The following is an 18,454-nucleotide window of genomic DNA, read 5'->3' as shown; positions in this document are numbered from 1 at the left end:
ACAGCAAGTAAAGGAAGTTCGTGATCACCTGGGAAAAGGAGAATGAATGATTCGTAGTCCACCTGGTCTAGGTAGTCTGCCTGCCTAGAAATAATTCTGCCCAAACATGAATCTTCATCACATTCCATTTATTTAAAATGCCTATGTTTTACCTTTTCCTAAATCTTATATTAAGAGTTTGAAAGTCAAACTCACTTTCTAATTCTTTGCTAGGAAGTATTGCTTTTCTGAAATAGGTACTGTATCTCATTTATCTTTGCATTCCCAATGCTTTGCACAATGTACATGCTTAGTAAATAATAGTTTAGTTAGTGACTGATTAGTTAGGCTTTGTTAACTATACTAAACATTATCTTATTCATCATCTTATTCTCTGAATGTATAGTACAAATTTACAATTTATATTATTCTTTTATATGAACTAACATTCCCAAAAAGATTGAAAGCAAAAACCAAGTTCTCTATTCTTTATTTCTCAAGTACCTAGTGAGATAAAATAATAAGCCGTCAGTAATACTTAATATTGACTTGCAAAATCACTTTCTATGTAAAATTACAATTCCTTATGCAGGGGTCTCTCCATAGTTTTAGAGAGACCTCGTTTAGAAATGTGGTGAAAGTCTATAGTAACTTAGTCATTCAGTAATTACTTTTGAATGTTGTTGTTCGTGGTTGTTAGTCACTAAGTTGTGTCCAACTCTTTGCAACACCTTGGACTGTAGCCCACCAGGCTCCTCTGTCCATGGGATTTCCAGGCAAAAATACTGGAGTGGCTTGCTGTTTTCTTCTCCAGGGGATTTTCCCCACCCAGGGATCAAACTGGTGTCTCCGGCATTGGCAGGCGGTTTCTTTACTGCTGAGCCACCAGGAAAGCTCCACTGTTGACTGACTTGATTTATTTTTAAGTAAAATTCACTGGTCTTAAATGTAGTTTGAATTTGACAAATGTATGCATCCATGTAATGAATTTCTCCAACAAGATATAGAGCATAGAGCATTGTCATCACCTAGTAAATACCCTTCAGTCCCCTTTCCAGTTGGCCTCTTCCACTTACAACTACCACTTTAATTTCTAATCCCATATGTTACTTTTACCTGTTCATGATCTTCATATAGATGGAATCATCCGATATGTGTTCTTCTGTGTCTGGCTTCCTTGACTCAACATAATGTTTTCGAAGTTCATGGATGCATTTCTTTTCAAGAGTGTTCATACTCTCATAACTTCTTTAGAACTTAGTGCTGACTTCTAATACTTCATATTCATCACAACACAAATGATTTTTCTTTGTTCTCTAGAACTGTGAATTCACTTTATTATCTTTATCACTTTATTATAATGTTTAGTGATAGATGTATCATCACTGAAATACCTGCATGTAAATTAAGTTGAAAATGTAAAGATATAATCAAATGAAACTCAAATATCTTTAACATTATTGATTCTGTAAGGCAAGGTTGTTTTTAATACAGTGTTTTTCACTAGATACAATAAGAGCAGTTTCACCTTTCCTTGCTTTTGTGTATTTTCCAGACACACAGACAAAAATGAAATGTTTAATTTTTCCTTTGTATTGTATGTCTTAATAGAGATCAGATTAGCTTTCTTCAGTATGAACTTGGATAAGGGCAGTAAGAAACCCTATTGTTTCCAACCTCCACTAAGATGAACTGGCAATGTGTCAGGAAAATTCCCAGTATGGAGCAGTTTTATTACAATTCAGTACAATTGGTTCTTGCATAACCTTTAGAAAATCATACATAAAACATTCTCATCTGTATAAATAAAAATCACCCACACACTTTATTAATAGCTTTGTTCACTTTTTCCCTGGGACGTGTGCTGCACGCTCCTACTGTGCCCCCCTTTTCAGTCTTTTTTAAAGATAACTTTCTATAAGCTTTCTTTAAAGCAAAAAGGTTAGGTAATATTAGGAATCAAATATAAGTATAAGATAATTTTGATAATTCTCCCTCTTGATCACGTACATAACTAGTGTTTCTAAGTGTCCTTTTTACGTTTAGTGACGGAGTGTGGATTTTCCACAATATATAGTCAGTTTAACTTCAAGAAAGAAAGCAGAAATAAATGTTGTACTTTACATGGAAATAAGAATCATAATTTGTGATGTGTTTGGGGGTTTATTTTCAAACATATACATTTTTAAGGTTTATGTCACTGTTAGTAAATAAACCACAGTAAATAACATGGTGAAACCAAGACCATACCAAGTTGAAGTCTCAGCCTTTTTTCCTTAGTCTAGTTCGTTAGCAAAAATGTGTTTGTTTTCAGGTGTCATCTTCCTGAATCCAAACTTTAGAAAACCTTCCATTATTCCCCTAAAGTATGTGTTATAAAATACCCAGATAGTTGAATAATAAGCCTTTAGATCTAACTGCTAATTTACAGGAAATACAAAGGTCAAAAGAACATATTAAATGACATCATTGCCCAGAATGGGGGAAATTCTGCAGGAAAAATGACCCAGTTTCTTGAACAAATGAATAGCAATAAAGGGAGCATAAGGAGGAAAAATGGCTACTTTTTTTAGATTAAAAGAGATTTAAGATGGGTCATTTATACCTCAAAAAGAGAGAAGGAGAGGGAGAAAAATACTCTATCAAAAAAGAAACAAAAATACTTGGAGGTAGTAAATAAAACAAGAATGGTAAAATATTGATAATTGTTGAGGCTGTGTGAGTATATAGAGCTCTTTACATTATTCTCTCTAGGTTTGAGATTTTTTTTCATTATATAAAGTTAAAATACACAGAACAAGAAGGAAAAAAATTGATCACCCTTGTCATTGCAAACAAAATTATATTTACTCTAGGAATAGCATTTTAGTCCCAGCAAACAGTTGGTGGTGTTCAGTGCCCCAGTAAACAGTAGCATCCTATAAATTAAATTAGTGTATTTGAGGGAAGGAGGGCAAAGTATTTCTTTTTTTTTTTTTTCTTTTTTTTCAAAGTATTTCTGATACAGCTATTCTTAACCTAGAACTCAGTGTCCTCTCTTCTCCCACTGGATGCCGTAAAATAGTAGAAGAAATGCTTTGTTTGAAAGGAATGGTGAATTTTGAAAGGAAGATGCCTCTGTCTTAGGAAAAGCAGATGGGCCTAGGTTAACAGTGAAACACAGGAAGTATCTCTGCCTTTAGCATTAGTCTTCCTCTGTGCAGTGTGTGGCATTCACCTGGGACTACCGTCCTCTAGTTGTGAAGTCAGCGATAGGGCCTTTCTCACAGCCAGCCCTTTTGATTCCTATATTATTCTCTGATAAAATACCTATTTTACTACAGAAGATTTTTTACCTTCTGTTGCTTTTGTTAGTTCTATAAAAATGAATGCTCTTAATGAACAAATTAAACCCTTCACAAACATGATTTTAATACAATATAATTTGCCTTCAGAATATTTTTCTGTGACATTGACTTCATGGTATTTTTCTAGTAGAATAAAGTCTGGGTCTAATCAGGACATAGAACTGCATACTATAGTCACAATCAGTATTTTGATATTTACCCACATATCATAGCAAAGCAAGTTTGCAAAATTAATGAATGCTGAAAACAGTTTCTTCCATGGACCTGCTTTTCTAATTTGGAACACTGGTTTTCAGGCTACGGAGGCTTAACCCAGCCTGGCTGAAGTGATCTAGAAAGGATCCCTCACAAATCTACATTTTAAAACAAATGCCCTTTTTTCTTGGAGAAGGAAATGACAACCCGCTCCAATATTCTTGCTTAGAGAATCCTGTGGACAGAGGAGCCTGGTGGGCTGCCGTCTATGGGGTCGCACATAGTCGGGCATGACTGAAGTGACTTAGCATGCACACATGCATTGGAGAAGGAAATGGCAACCCACTCCAGAATTCTTGCCTGGAGAATCCCAGGGACAGAGGAGTCTGGTGGGCTGCCGTCTATGGGGTCACACAGAGTCAGACACAACTGAAGCGACTTAGCAGCAGCAGCAGAAGCCCTTTTTTCTGAGTTCTCTAGAATCATTCTGCCATGGCAAATTTAAGAGCAAACCACACATTCCTAAAGCCCAGCTACATGTGTAATTTAAATTATTAAGATATCCAAAAAAAGTAATCATTTTGCATTTGAACATATTTGTAAAATCTGTCTTTTAAACGTATCTGTATAATCTGTTATATCAATTAAAGTTTGAGCTCTCAGCTGGAGTCGTGTCCGTCAGTTTAGCTCTACCCAGCCACTATCACAATAACATGAAAGTATAAAGATATCTTGCTAAATATATCTTAGTTAAACTTGATATGTCAGCATCTTTTAAACCTCGAACTTGTGATGATAGAAGGAGAAAGTTTAAGTACCAAATGAAGGGAATAAGTCTGGATTTTGAAAAATGTTACTATCAAGAGCATTTTTTGAAAAAAAAAAAAAAATATATATATATATATATATATAAAATAATCCTAAATGGTTATAGCTACTGACAAAAAAACAGTTGTTCTATTTATTGAGTACTGTTAGATTCTTCACTAATCACTGTATTTAGAGTCTTACAGTGTGGAAGTACACACTGAGCATATGTACTATAAAATCTCAGTGAAGATTTTAGAGAAATATAAGTGATGGAAGAGTAATTTTTGTTTCATAGTCTGTATAATCTCTGTCAGCCTGGGGAAAAAGAGATCATTTTCTTGAAGTGGTTGGAAGTACTATAATGAAAAAATTGTAAGCATGTTTTCTAATACATTTTATTAAAATTACCCATCTTTTGATGAAAACTGATGAAATCAGTACCCTCTCATCATAATGGCCAAAACTCTTTAGCCCTTCACTGGAGTGCTTTTTATCCTAATTCTTAACATGTTTGCTTTCTGAATTCATTTAACATCTAAAAAGTTGTTGACAAAGAAATGTAGTTTTGACACTTCAGGAAAGACATTTTCTACTTTATAAAATTATGTTTCTACATGTGAAATTTGAGAAGGCACCAAAAAGTGAACACTCTATAATTAATGTAAAGCTATTGTATTAGCACTTCAGTGCCATTTGGAGGCAATCCATACTAATATTTAAAATTCAGTTTTTTACTTCCCATCTTATTATCGATATTATCAACCAAACTGAATAATTTTTCTCAAAGGCATTAAAGTAATCCACAGGAACTAATTGTATAAAAGAAAAAACAAAAAATCATGTTGTTTTAAAATTAAATATATCAGTCAAAGGCACTGCTTTGTGATGTTTTTGTTTTCAATAAATAAGGCTTTTTCCCCCAGTAAATTAAAGCATCACATTATTAATACTTCCCATACTCCAATAATAGGCAGTTTTTCTAATTATCTCCCTAATACCTGTAGGCAACTTTCAATTGTTTTTGCTAATATGGATAGAATGGTAAAGCCCAGAGTCCAATAAGACTTATTGACCTACACCTGAACTTGTCTGACCAAACTTTTTACCAAAGATGCTACTGACAAGAGAACAGATTTAAATTGTATTGCCTATTTCCTTTTGCGTTTTATGGTAACATGTGAGTGAACGTGCAAATAAGTGTCAGTAGTTAAAAGACCAAGAGAGCAGTTAAGAGTAAAGAAACTAGATGACATACTCAGTCAGCAAACTAGAATATCAGTTTCTGAGTGTTTCTCCATCCTCCCAACTTCCCATATGAATTCCTTGTTGGCAGGAACTGTCCTATTCTTCCCTGTATTCCAGATACATTGCCCAGTGTAGTTCATTGGAGCCAATGTAATGATTTAGGCCAGAAACTTCTAAAACCTTCCATGAAATGTCATTATTTGCTGCCGGCAGGGAAAACAAAGTGAAACTGGAATATGCAAAAGGAGGAGGAAAGAGTCTCTCTTATCTTACATAAATATAATAATGTTTGAGGGAAGAGTACAGATGTTTAAAATTTTTCTATTTTTAATTATATCTGTGTTTAGCCCATATTATTTGTCTTTAGAGCATATTATGTTACCAGAACAAGCTCACTTTTCAAAAAGTTTGGGGATTTTGCTAAAGTGCAAACAACAGCTTGTAGAAAATATAACACATACACACATATAACCAGCCTAAAACTGCTTGTCACCAACCCCAAACTAATGACTAGAAGCTTCAAACTCTGGGTATGTATATGTGCAAGATTATAACTAAAGTACTTGATGGTTACTGATAGCATGCGTGTGTGTGTGTGTGTGTGTGTGTGTGTGTGTGAGTTAGCAACCACGTGGCAATGTATTCGGTATTGGTATTTGATAAATAAGGGTTAGAAATTTTGAATTGGAAACTAGAATATTAAATTGCTCATGTACCTTTAAAAGTATCTCTTTTTAAATTCTTACTGAGAAAATAACTATTAAAAATTTACAGTCTTTTTTATCATTTTGCTTTGATTTTATACTAAAAACTACCAAGAAGATAACATTTAAGTGTTATCTTTTTCAATATGACAAAGTTACATAAGAAGAGAGTCCCCTAGCACGTAAAGAAAAATGCAATTATTTTCTATTCTGAATCTCCAGACTGCTGTTTTAGAAAATCATATCTGATTATTTGCTCAGCAGAAGATTATTGAGTTGATTTAGCTGTGATTTTATTTAACAAAGCTTCAACTACATTCCTACTGTGGAGTCCGAAAAAGGTAGAGAGATATAAATGATACATTCAAACTGTGATTTTTGTGAACAGGGCCATCGATGCACCCCTCGGAGCTAATAGCGGAGATGAGAAACAGTGGGTTTGCACTGAAACGAAATGTGCTGGGGAGAAACTTGACCGCAAATGATCCATCACAGGTAATGATCTTTTTATCAGTAAGCTGAAAATGTCTATAAATCTAAATGTGATTGCTTGTGAATTGCTACTTAATGTTTTCCAATATGCATATATCCATAGGAAGGCAAGATAGAGCAAAGAAAATGCCTAAAATACATCTTGATTTTGCTTCTTTATTATTTTAGCCTAAACGAGAAGTTGTTTTTAAACCTATATTTTAATAAATGAAACTGCTTCTCTGGGTTTTTGTGGATAAAATACCTAACTGATCTGGTGATAAGGCTGTTACTTTTTCCTTCCTGCTAACTTAGCCTGAAGTGATGTTAAACAGAACCAATGAGAAGTGTATAAAAGCAAACCCCTCAAAATAATGGAACGTATTTTAAACAGTTACTTGATTAAACTGTACATAGATCCAGAAATGGTTGAGTTTAAAGGGTTGTAGATGTTCTAATATAAATCATTTATTTCATTTAATGAGGAAACTGAAGCCCACAGAAGTTAAGTGATTTCCCTAAGATCATGTGGCTATTGAGAGACAGAGCTGAGACTAAATCCCAGACTCCCACTGGCATAAACTTGTGCTGCTCTGAGAGAGTCACATTCCAAGCCCATTTATTATGTATGTGTACTGTTTAATATGTTTAATAATGTACTGTTGGAATTATAAAGGCAAAAAGTGTGGGTGTTTTGACCTTCCTGTAGAGTTCGTGATCTTCCTGGGTTTTATGTTTCATTAAATTAAACAGAAAATATTTAAACTCACAAGTGTTTAAATTCAAACTTAAGAGAGAATTGTAAAGCCATTATCCTCCAATTAAAAATAAATAAGTTTTTTTAAAAAATAAAAGTGGAGAAAGGTTAAAAAAAAAAAAAAAACGAGAGAGTGGAAGCCATGCTTCAATTATTTCGTCTGTGTTTCTCTATCGTCCTCTCCTGATAAAGCAGTCCTCTTAATCTCTTAGGCCGTTATGATCCTCCTTGGCAGGTAGACTACAAAAGTTTTTGAATTCCACTTTCCAATCTAAAATGTCATACTCATCAACAGTATGTCCCTAATATAAAACTTATTTGTAAATGTTTCCTGACAACTAACTTGTTTTCTAGTCTAGCAATTTAATAATGTTTTTCTTGACTTAGGAATATGTTGCAAGCGAGGGTGAAGAAGATCCAGAAGTTGAATTTTTAAAGTCACTAACAACCAAACAAAAACAGAAACTCCTCAGGTGATTAAAAAGTGTCTGCTTAATTAATTCAACTACATTTTTTCTTATGTTTCATTTTAGGGTCATATTCATCTCTGATCCTAAGTTTAAGGTACTTAAACCATGTATCACATTGATGTATTGATTATTCTTCAGCCTCAGTAATATAGTTTTGTCTTTCAGGAATATGAAAATGGATGTAAGATTATATATTCAGCTTATACCACAAAGTCACTGAACTTTTCAGAAAGTTTAGTTTGGAAATAGATTTATTTGTAGGTTTTACTTTTCATAGTAGATTTGTATATCTTTATATACAGTTTGTTCTTAGAAGATATTGTGGGCCATGTATTACTCTCTTTAATTTTGTACGATTTTATGAAGAATGCTGAAAATGCTAAAATTTAAAGTAAGTATGAATCATGTTAAACAGTCTACCTCGGGATTAAAGAATCCAAGAAATGTCTGGTGAGTCCAATAGAGGGAGCTCATGTTGTTTCAATATGTGGAGTTTTGAGGATGGCTGGACAGAATCCAGTGAGGACATTTTTATTTCAGAGTAACTCAAATATATCTTACAAATAAACAGTTACTCTTCTGAGAATGTGAATTACTCTTTAGAAATGCATAATGCCTTAGTAGAATTGTCCTAATTATTTATTTAATAAGTCTAAACAATTGTTGAAACTAATATGTGATCTTTTATGTAACTAAAATAGAGTATTAAAAAATGTAAAAATATATTGTTATTCTGAATTTCTGGAGAATATGCCTTTGAATTTTGACAGTGTAATGTTTTGTATTTCCATATTTTAAAATAGTACATACATAAAATTAATGTTTCATTGATTAGAGCTTTATATTTGAGTTTGCAGTTGGTCCAGCTAATGTTATAGACCTTTCTTTATGCCATGGTGACGATTATGTAGAATACTATATAATTTCAAATTCTGATTCAGTAAAAAAAAAATGTAATAGTCATTACTATAGAGGACAGTATACTGAGACAGTTAATGTATTTTTAAATTTAAATTTATTGTGTATGTGCCTTGAGTAATTTAAAAGGAAGAAAACAATTTGTTGTTTAATAAAAGTAAAGAATGTGTTTGTATTTGAATACCACTTTTAATGTTTCTAAGAAACTGTATTGTCTATTCAAAATTTTATATTTGTCAGTGAAAGTACAGACTATTTTTACATAGCCTATTACTGTTTTTTTCCTAATAACAGGAAATTAGATCGACTTGAGAAGAAAAAAAAGAAAAAGAAAAAAGATAGAAAAAAGAAAAAGCTTCAGAAGAGCAGAAGTAAACACAAAAAACATAAAAACAAGCCCTCCTCCTCCTCCTCCTCCTCCTCCTCCTCCCCATCCCCGCTGTCCTCCTCCTCCTCCTCTAGTGACAGTTCAGAAAGCAGCAGTGAGAGTGACAGCAAAGGGACAAAAATGCAGGAGAAGAGAAGAAAGAAAAGCAAGCGCTCAGGGAATCACAGCAGTGATCCTGAAGCGACGGGCAAGTCTCAGCAGAGAAAACGGGATGAGGAACGTTCTTGCAGTCACAGTCACAAGGAAAAGCCTAAGTTTTTAAAACAAGAGAGTTCTGGGGAGAACAGCAAACGGAGCCATCCTGATTCTGACAGAAAGCCCAGAAGCCGTGACCAGAGTCCAGGGAAAAGAGGATCTGGGAGAGAGGAGAGGAGCCGGAGAAGCCGAAGCAGAAGCCCCAGCAGTTACCAGCCGAGAGAAGGAAGGAAGCGGCCGAGGCGCAGTCCAGGTGAAGAGCGGGACAGAAGAAGCGACCCCAGACGCCGTGGCTCGGATGCATACAGAGGAGGGCAGGTGCATAGAGAGCATTATCGGGAGATAAGCATCCTAGAGTGACACCAGAAGACTGGAGCAGAAGTAGAGAACAAAGAGAGACTTACCTGCGACAGTAAACTGCAAATAAAAATATCTCCACTTTTTTCTTGAATACCTGTAGCAAGGGCTAAATTATATACTGTTGTCTTTCTAATAAGAAGCTCTATTTTAATTTTTCATCTCTGTAAACTGTTACATCAAGTACAAAACTACATGAATCCCATAAGAATAAACTTTGCAAATATTTGTAAGTAATCTATTTGGAGGCTGTAAAAATATATTCAGTTGACAAATGTTTCTTGTACCCTATACTGAAATAAAAACCCCTTATTACTCTGTGACATTTTCATCATTAAAAGAATGACAGTACATTGAATGGATATAGTTTAATTATTTTTTCAATTCACATTTATTACTTTTAAGGTTTGAATTTACTTGAAGCCAAGTGTAAGCGCTATAGAAATTCGCTGATGTGAATTAAGTAATGGATTGATCCGTATTACTTTAAGACTTCTTTGTTGTTTTGCTCTAGGGTAAAAAGCTAGCTACATTTGGATGATGTGTTAATTTTCTCTGCTGCCTTAACAAATTACCTCAGTCTTAATGCAAATACAGTTCTGGAGATCAGAAGTCTGAAATGGGTCTCACTAGGCTAAAATCAAGGTGTCAGCAGAGTTGGTTCGCTCTGGAGGCTCTGGGAAAAATCTGCTTGACTATTCCACCTTCTAGAGGCCACCTGCATTCCTTGGCTCCTGTCCCCTTTCTTCCATCTTCAAAACTAACAAAGTCAAGTCAAATTCTCGTACCTAATTGCTCTGACACTTTGACATTCTGCACTGTTTTCAACTTTGGGGGACCCTTGTAGATTACATTGGGCCTGTCAGGAGACTGGAATAATCACCGTATTTCAAAATCAGCTGATTAGCAACCTTCATTCTGTCAGGAACTTTAATTCCTCTTTGCCCTGTAACCTAGCATCTTCATAGGCTCTGGGTTGGGACTGCTGTGTCATTAAGGGACCATTATTCTACCTAGAACAGATGGCCTTTCAACCACTGACATTGCTGTGATCACACAGTTTACTTCTAAAGGTTAAGCATTTATTGTCATGAACGAGTAAACTGTTTAGATATATTTCATAAGTATAGGTATGTGTGGCATACATAAATTTAGCTATAAATTTCCCCTTGTGTTTCAAAGTGTATGGTAAAGGAAAATTATAGAAAAAATCATTTAGTTCAAATTATAACATGCAGTTCAAAAAAATACATACTAACCATTACATATGCAAGTATTATCATGGTTCCACATTTTAAAAACACCTCTTTAATACAGTACACATACTCATTCGTTCAGATGGTTTTTGAGAATTGGCAGTCCTAGTTTCATAGATTAGAAAGTAATTTAGAAGAATTACTTTAAGACCTGTGTATCTGGTGTGTGTGTGTGTGTGTGTGTATAGATATATCTTTCTCGTATATGCACACACAGATGTCCTCTGATTCACAAGCAGCTCACTGAAGGCATAAAGCAACTCTGATTATTTACATTTTTAAGAGAGTTGCGAGAGGAGAACTTGAATTCCTCCTCCTGTACTCTTCAGTAACTTACTGTGCACCTTAAAGATCCCCTTCCTTCGTTTAAAAAAAGAAAGCGTGCATTTGCGATTGATAAAGACTGCTAATTTACACCTTGAGTTCATCAGTGTTGCACTGATTATTTCCTATGTTATGCCTTTTTAGACTTTATAATTTTGATAATGTCAAAACCTATGTAATACTTACTGCCTTAAAGGATTTCTGAACCTGTAGTGTTCATGAAGGGAAATGTTGAAATGCATCCTGTAATTAAAGTGAATTAAATATATTACCATTTAACACTTCCACAAAAGTGTGGTGCCTTTTTAACTTGAAGGTGGCCGCAAGAATTTTTAAATCTCTGGTTAACTTATCCTTCACTGTTTGAGAAACTATAAAGCAGTACCAGTACCCCCCCCCTCCCAATATTCTTATCAACCCAACAGTGAGAAAAATTCACATGTAGTTATAGAAAATGTTGGTTTGCTGTTTGGCTTTCAGACTTGGTCACCCAACGGTGCTAGACAGCCCCAAGGGGTTAGCATTCCAACTTGGCAAACTTAAGAACTGAAGGGAGGCATTTTCACATATAATCATAACATGGTAACAGTTTTAAAGAGGCTCATCTGACTTGTTCTGCATATTCTAATGTAAAGGCAAAAGCAATTGAAAGTGACTTTTTAAATGTTAAGCATCTTGTTATCCTTTTGCTTTTGAGGTACAAGGTAAAAACCAGAGATAAGGCTCATAATAGAAAGTATGTCTAGTTGTATGTGTAGAGGTTTCCCTAAGTACTAACTCCAAAAAAGAATCCTCCAAGTTTAATGCGTATGATTCAAGAACAAAAGTCCTCAACAGTAACTTTTTTTTTTTTTTTAGAAAACCACAGGAAAAGTCTGGTGATAAGTCATTCTTCTGACCCTTAATAGAGAAATTCTTTTCAAGAAATCTGGGTGTACCTAGTGACATTTCTTATTTGTCCAATGGCCTGACATAGCACTGGCTAACTTCGGAGACTTTATTGGGTTCCCTTCCTCTCCTTTCCCTGGCTTAACATTTAAGGTAATTTAACACTAGCAAATTAATTCCTGCAGGAGGTGCTGTCGATTTACAAATGGTCAGGCATGATCAGGTTACTAGGTTAGGACTTGTTTATCTGAATGTCTATGTGGTAAGGTAGTCATCATTTAATTTAATAAATGTGCCAGAATAGGCAAGGTTGCTGCAGCATAGCAGCAGGTTTCTGCTTACCTTGCAGTGGAAAATGGAGATCTTGCTTTGTATCATACGATTTTAATCTGAAGAAAGCTTTTTATCTGAAAGGCTTGAAGAGACCTTCCTTGCTGTTCTTCCAGGAGATGGCTTGCTGACAGTGAATCACGGTGCTGTTGGGAGCTCGGCGTTTCCCGTTTTTAATCACCAAATATTTACGATGCTTCAGCGTTGACTCTCAAAGATTTTAAAATCCACCTAAGCCATTTCACTTTCCTCCTTAGGAAACGACCACTGGGCTGAGGTGCGCTGGAGGAGGCCATTCTGCAAGGCCGCACCCTCCACACCCTGTGCTTAATAAGATCTGGGAGAAAGCTGCGTTTTAGCTTCAGTAGCTGAGGAGTATTAAGAAATCTTTATTTCTATTTTCTGAAAAGAAAACCTAGATAGTTACCATTTCTTGAAAAGAGAGAAAGGCATGCAATAGCTGCTGGTCTTGGGAGCGGGTTTTTCAGATCAAAAAGGAGAAATGCTTTTTAAAAGTTGTGAGCAAAAACTAAGACGGAGGGAACTATAAGGTTTGGGAGATGCGATGGCAACCCAGTACTGATGAATCTCAAACCCCGTTCCTGCTGACCGAAGCGAAAACAGATCCTCGTCCTCTTCCCCCTTTCGCCCCTCTTCACGCCACACTTAACACCCTCAGAATATAACTAATAATGAAGCGGGGTGAAACGCAGGAAACGTACGCAAAGAAATGCACATTCTGGCCCAAACTGCCCGTGAGTCGCCTCTCCCTGACTCGTAGACACGGAAAACCCCAGTCCTTTCGGTCTGAATGTCCTCCAGATGGAGTGGGCAGAAGCGGAGGTCCGGAGGCTTGGGTCCTGACCAGATCGTGGCTTCCAAGCACCTCGCCTTAGACTGAAAGGAGGCCAGCTGGGGGCTGGCTTGCTCTTCACATCCCCAGAGGCGACACCACCCCTGCGCGCTGTGATGCTTTCCTAGACACGCGTCTGGCAACCTTCTGAACGTACCTCAAACCCAGATGAAAGCCGGATTGTTAGGGGGCCCGTCTCCCTCCTAGAATAAGCGAGGAGGCCGCTGGACTACCCACCGACGAAGTGTACACAGGAAAGGATGCGGGCTAAACTCGCAGCACCCGTCCTCCTCCCCATCCCCGACCCCACCGGTGGCCCACTCAGAAGAAATTCCAGGCTGTGGGCCAGGGGAGCTGCGCCCTGGGGACCAGCGCGCCAGGGCCGCCACGCGCCCTCTCCTGCCAGTTCCTGCCTAAGCTCGCCCGGCCTCCCGCGCGTTTCTCCTCTGCAGGTTGGAGGGTGGACTTCGCTAGTTAGGAAAGCCAGCGAGTATCTCTTGTCTCTGGGGCTCCACAGGTGAAGAGGGCGCTTTAGGGCGCTGATGCTAATCTCTCGCTCCCGGGGCAAAAATGAAAATGTTGACTCTCGCCAGCAAACTGCAAGCAGAAAACAGATCTGGGTTGCGGGGCGGGGGGTGGGCGGTGGAGCGGGGGGTGGGGGGTGGAGAGGGGATTTATCAGTCTGCATTTTTAAAATAAATAGATCACCCAGAAATGGTTGGATGTTTGCAAAACAATGTAAAATCCCCAGTATGAATTCTAAAGGAAGAGAGTGTAAGGATCTTGGAAAATCTATAGCCTTGCTTTGCTTTCCTGGATCCCTGAGAACAGGCCCTGGAGGAACATGTTTCCACGGACTTGCTGAAACCTTCCCTTAACTGGAGTTGCAAACACACTGTATATATTTATATCAATAACATATAGGGTAGGCATGTCTGTATGTATTTACCTCATACATATTTCTATAAACTCCAGCGTCTGGAAAGGGTGGGGGTAAATAACACTGAACGGTTAAAATTATGGAGAAGGGATAATAACTGATTACTAATTTGAAAGTAAATAAACAGGTGACTTTTTCAGATCAAATTCCTCCTTGGATCGTTACAATAAATATCTCTGAAGGAAGCTCTCTATTTATGTTGTCATTGATTAATTCTTCACTACCTCATTTGATTTCGATTTAGAACGATTTGATTCTAATTTAATTAGCATGTAATTTGGATGTACATAATTACTGTAATTATGACATTCAGGTAAGGCAGCTTTAGGCTGAAAGGCAATTTCAAATTTTCTAGCAACCTACTTTGTACTTGGAAATGGACAAGGACTTTGCGCCCTGCTATCCAAGTAGTAATTAGCACATCTTTGAAATAGGCAGTGCGGCGGGATTTGTATTAAAACAGCAAATACAAACTCAGCCGAGTTACCCGCTGCAAAGGTGGCTGAGAGTTCCGGGAAACACATGGCGTTTCCCTGGCGCGAGATCAGGGAGCCCGGCGCCCCATCGCCTCAGCCGGCTTTATCTGCTGCGGGCTCCGGCGCCTCTGCGGCCTTGGGTGCGGGATTTGGAGGTGTAGCTTTTAAGATTAAAATACAATAAACGTGCGGGGAGGGTGGGGGACAAGGAAGGAGGGGAAGAAGCCATTGCACGACGTCTGAAGACGAGGGGTGGGGTAGTGGACTAGGAAGAGGAGGGAAAGGGGCGGCGGGGGAACCGCGAGACGCAGAGTGGAGAGAAGATTGGTCAACGCCCCCAAGTGTTATCCGATTTTAGATTTGGGTTTCCAAGAGAAAAGGCGGGGGCAAAGAGGATCAGTTCGCGCCGGCGGGCAGTGCAGACCCTTCGCAAGGAGCTGGGAGGAGGGGTTTCGGGACTTCTGGCAGCCCCCGGAGACCCTGCCCGCCCCGCCCAGTCCCGGCCTACCCAGTAGCCCCCAGCACTCGACTCCGGCGGGACGGCGCCGGGAAGACAGCGGAGAGGCAGGAGACTGCTTCGGCCATCCCCGGGTCCGGGCTGGAGAAGGTGCGGGTCCCTCGCTTCTCTCCCCTTCACAGGGGGTCTCGGGACACGGAACGATCTGTTTGAGTGCTTTAATCAGCTTGGTTTGGTCGGTCCAAGCCAGGGTCGTTGGGCGAAGAGCGCAGGGGCGCTGCGCCCACGGCCGGGTCCCCATGCCGGCTCCAAATCGCCGCCGACAGCGCCCAGCGTGCTCAACTCCAACTTGGAAGACCCTGAAATTGCCTTCAAAGAAATTTTAAATACTCCAATTCTAAGACTAGGGCCAAGCAGGGCGTTATTTTATTTGTTTGGATTTTCAGTTAGCACATCTCAGAAAAAACTTCCTTGCCTGGGAGCAATAATACCTGCCGTTACTAAGCAGTGCTCCCCAGTAGTGGGGTTTGTCTTCCCCGGAAGACAAAAACTCGCTTTTCTTTGCTGGATTCGCTCGGTTGTTGCAGCTTGCTGCAAACGCACACTCCCGGCTCTCGAAGCGGCGAGCGAGGGCGGATAGTGCGGCCTTCCCGAACCCGAGCTCTAGATGGCGCCAGAGAGCCGCACTCGCCTAGCTCCTCTTAAAGGAATCAAGAGCGACTGTCAAACATAAAAGCAAATCAGAGTTTTCAGTTTTTTTAATATGTTAAGAATGTTATTCCTTAAGAAAATTTGTAGCTAAATTATTCTCACTTAAAATAAACACTTAGTATACCAATTACACAAATGGGCGGGATTTATGTAAGATTTACTTCATCTGCATTTTTGTAGTGAGTGAGAGCCTTGGCGAATACAGATAATAGATGCAAATAAGATTAGAGTTAAAATAAATAAAGTCTCCATCTGAATAAAAAGAAATTCAGTTTTACACGACTTATAACGATTTGACGGAATGTCCAGACAAGCCGCTCAGGTGCACCATCTAATCGCGTCAAAATAATGTTTTCCCTCCTGAAGGAGAGAAAAATCTTTCTCTTTTCTTTCTTTTTTTCGTTCTTTCTCCACACCCCCTCCCCCACATCAGGTAGAATTCGATTCACTCCAAGAGTTTTTTAAAAATGTAAATAAAGCCAGAAAAGGCAGAACGCGGCGAGGAGGGTGTGGATTGTGGCTGGCTGAGAGAGAGAAGGGCCGGGGAAAACTTGGTCTTCCTCTCCTGCGCAGGAAGAGAAAGCTACAGCGCAGGAAATACTTGGAGACACCGGCTGAAACGAAATCAAATTTCCTCTCACCCGGGACTGAGAGAACTCAGGGCCCATGCCTGCTCCCTCAACCCCACACCAGCCTCCGAGCAGCGGCCCTCGCCTGCACCCGAACCAGAGCGGGCCGGGCCCAGGAGCCCCGAGGCGGCCCTGGGGAGACGCGGCCCCACCTCGGGTGGAGACCGAACTCTTCTCGGGGTTCCTGGGCTCTCTCCTCCCACGCACGCCTTCCCCAATTTGCTGGGGCCCAGCGGGTGGCCGCCTGCTCTGGTCAAGGTATCCCAGCGCCCCCAGGGCCCCTGGGGCTGGAGGTTGGGGAAGCCGGCGGGAGTCTCCCTTGCCTGCTAGTTTCGGCTGGGGGCAGGGGCCCTCTCCCTCCGCGTGCAGGTTCCGCGAGCTCTGCTCCCCCGGCTGGACGCTCACGCCCGACCGCCGCCCGCCGTTCTGGGAAGCCGCGGTGATGGACATACGCTGACCCGCGGGGCACAGGCAGCGCACAGAGGCCTTGATCACTGGGCTGCGGAGGGAGCCGCGAGGCGAGCGGGACCTGCACGGCCAGGCCCTTTGATCTGCCTTTATTATCCACGAGAAACAAAGCTGCCTGGGGCAGACGCCCGGGCGCCCTTATTCCCGGGAGACCCCACCACACCCTCACCTCCGCGCCGCCTACCCTCAGCCCCCCAAACACGCCAGGCACGCTCTCGACCTCCAGCGCCTCGGCCCCAAGCCCCTAGAGTGAACGTAGCCCTGGGCAGCTTCTCTAGGCCAGGCCTGGACGAGAGGGCGCGCGGAGTGTAGGCTGGGGGACCCGGTGATAAACTGAGCCAGAAGAGAAAATGGCCAAAGAAAAGAAACACTTGCGGGAGAGCCGGCCAGCCGAGGTTTCGGGGACGCAAGAAGGGGGAGCCGGAAGCCACCCAGCCCCAGACTCTGCAGACGCCCTGATGGAGACCTTCTCTGTACGTTTTATCTCTACTTTGCTATTTGGCTTTTCACTGCAGTTTGAGAGAAAATTTTTGTTGACTTAATAACAACAGTTTATTTTTTTTTCTCCTCTATAAAAATCAAAACATTCATTCAAGTTCCCAAGACAATAATTTTTTTAAATCCCCACACTGCCCCGCACACTGAGGCTGACTTTGCTTGTGTTTTCTATTGTGAGGGGAGCCTTTTTAGATATACTTTTATTCTGTAAATATGTACTTCATTTTCTAAATTACCATTTTTTCGAATTGCGAAATTATTTCATTTACCAATTTTCGTTTCCCCCTCTCTTTTAAACCGGGGCTGTTAAGTTGGTGGTCAGAAGACAAAGAGAATGAAAATAATTTTCATTTCAATAATTGCCTTCTGGTCAATTTAACTGTGCCTTGTTTTGAAAGAGACTGTCTAAATGAGATTCCTGTCCCAAATGTGTTCCCAGGCCTGATCCCAGCCTTTAATTATTCCTGAGTTTTTTTTTCTTCAGAATAAGACGCCGCACTGAGTAATCACAAAGAAGTCAGAGAGCATCCTTGAACCTTTTCAGAAGCAGCGCCACTGATATTCAAATAACCTGCGAGGGCCATTTGACGGCGCGGGGACCTAGGCATTTCCAATTCACTATTTGCATAGATCAGCCGTCTTTGAAAAGGAAAGGAGCAGTTGTCTTCCATAACATTAAAAAGCCTAGTTATCAAATCAAGTGCTTAGTTTGGGGGCTTTTAAAACGTTTACATTTTATCTCAGGTTGCCCTTTACCGTTTGACATGCAAATTTGGTGCAGTTAATTT

At 39.7% G+C, this 18,454-nt stretch overlaps 1 protein-coding gene across 1 annotated transcript in view; it reads left to right on the top strand.

Moving 5' to 3' along the window:
• CIR1 (corepressor interacting with RBPJ, 1) overlaps positions 1-10,194 on the top strand; it is a 36,684-nt gene extending 26,490 nt beyond the window's left edge. Inside the window, exons 8-10 of the mRNA XM_005675946.3 lie at positions 6,669-6,775; positions 7,896-7,981; positions 9,191-10,194. Coding sequence (XP_005676003.2) covers positions 6,669-6,775; positions 7,896-7,981; positions 9,191-9,839 — 842 coding nt within the window. The 3' untranslated portion in view covers positions 9,840-10,194. The remainder of the gene's footprint in view (positions 1-6,668; positions 6,776-7,895; positions 7,982-9,190) is intronic.

This window comes from Capra hircus, chromosome 2 (assembly GCF_001704415.2).
Source record: "Capra hircus breed San Clemente chromosome 2, ASM170441v1, whole genome shotgun sequence".
Taxonomy (NCBI): Eukaryota; Metazoa; Chordata; class Mammalia; order Artiodactyla; family Bovidae; genus Capra; species Capra hircus.
This window is presented reverse-complemented; position numbering and strand designations above follow the sequence as displayed.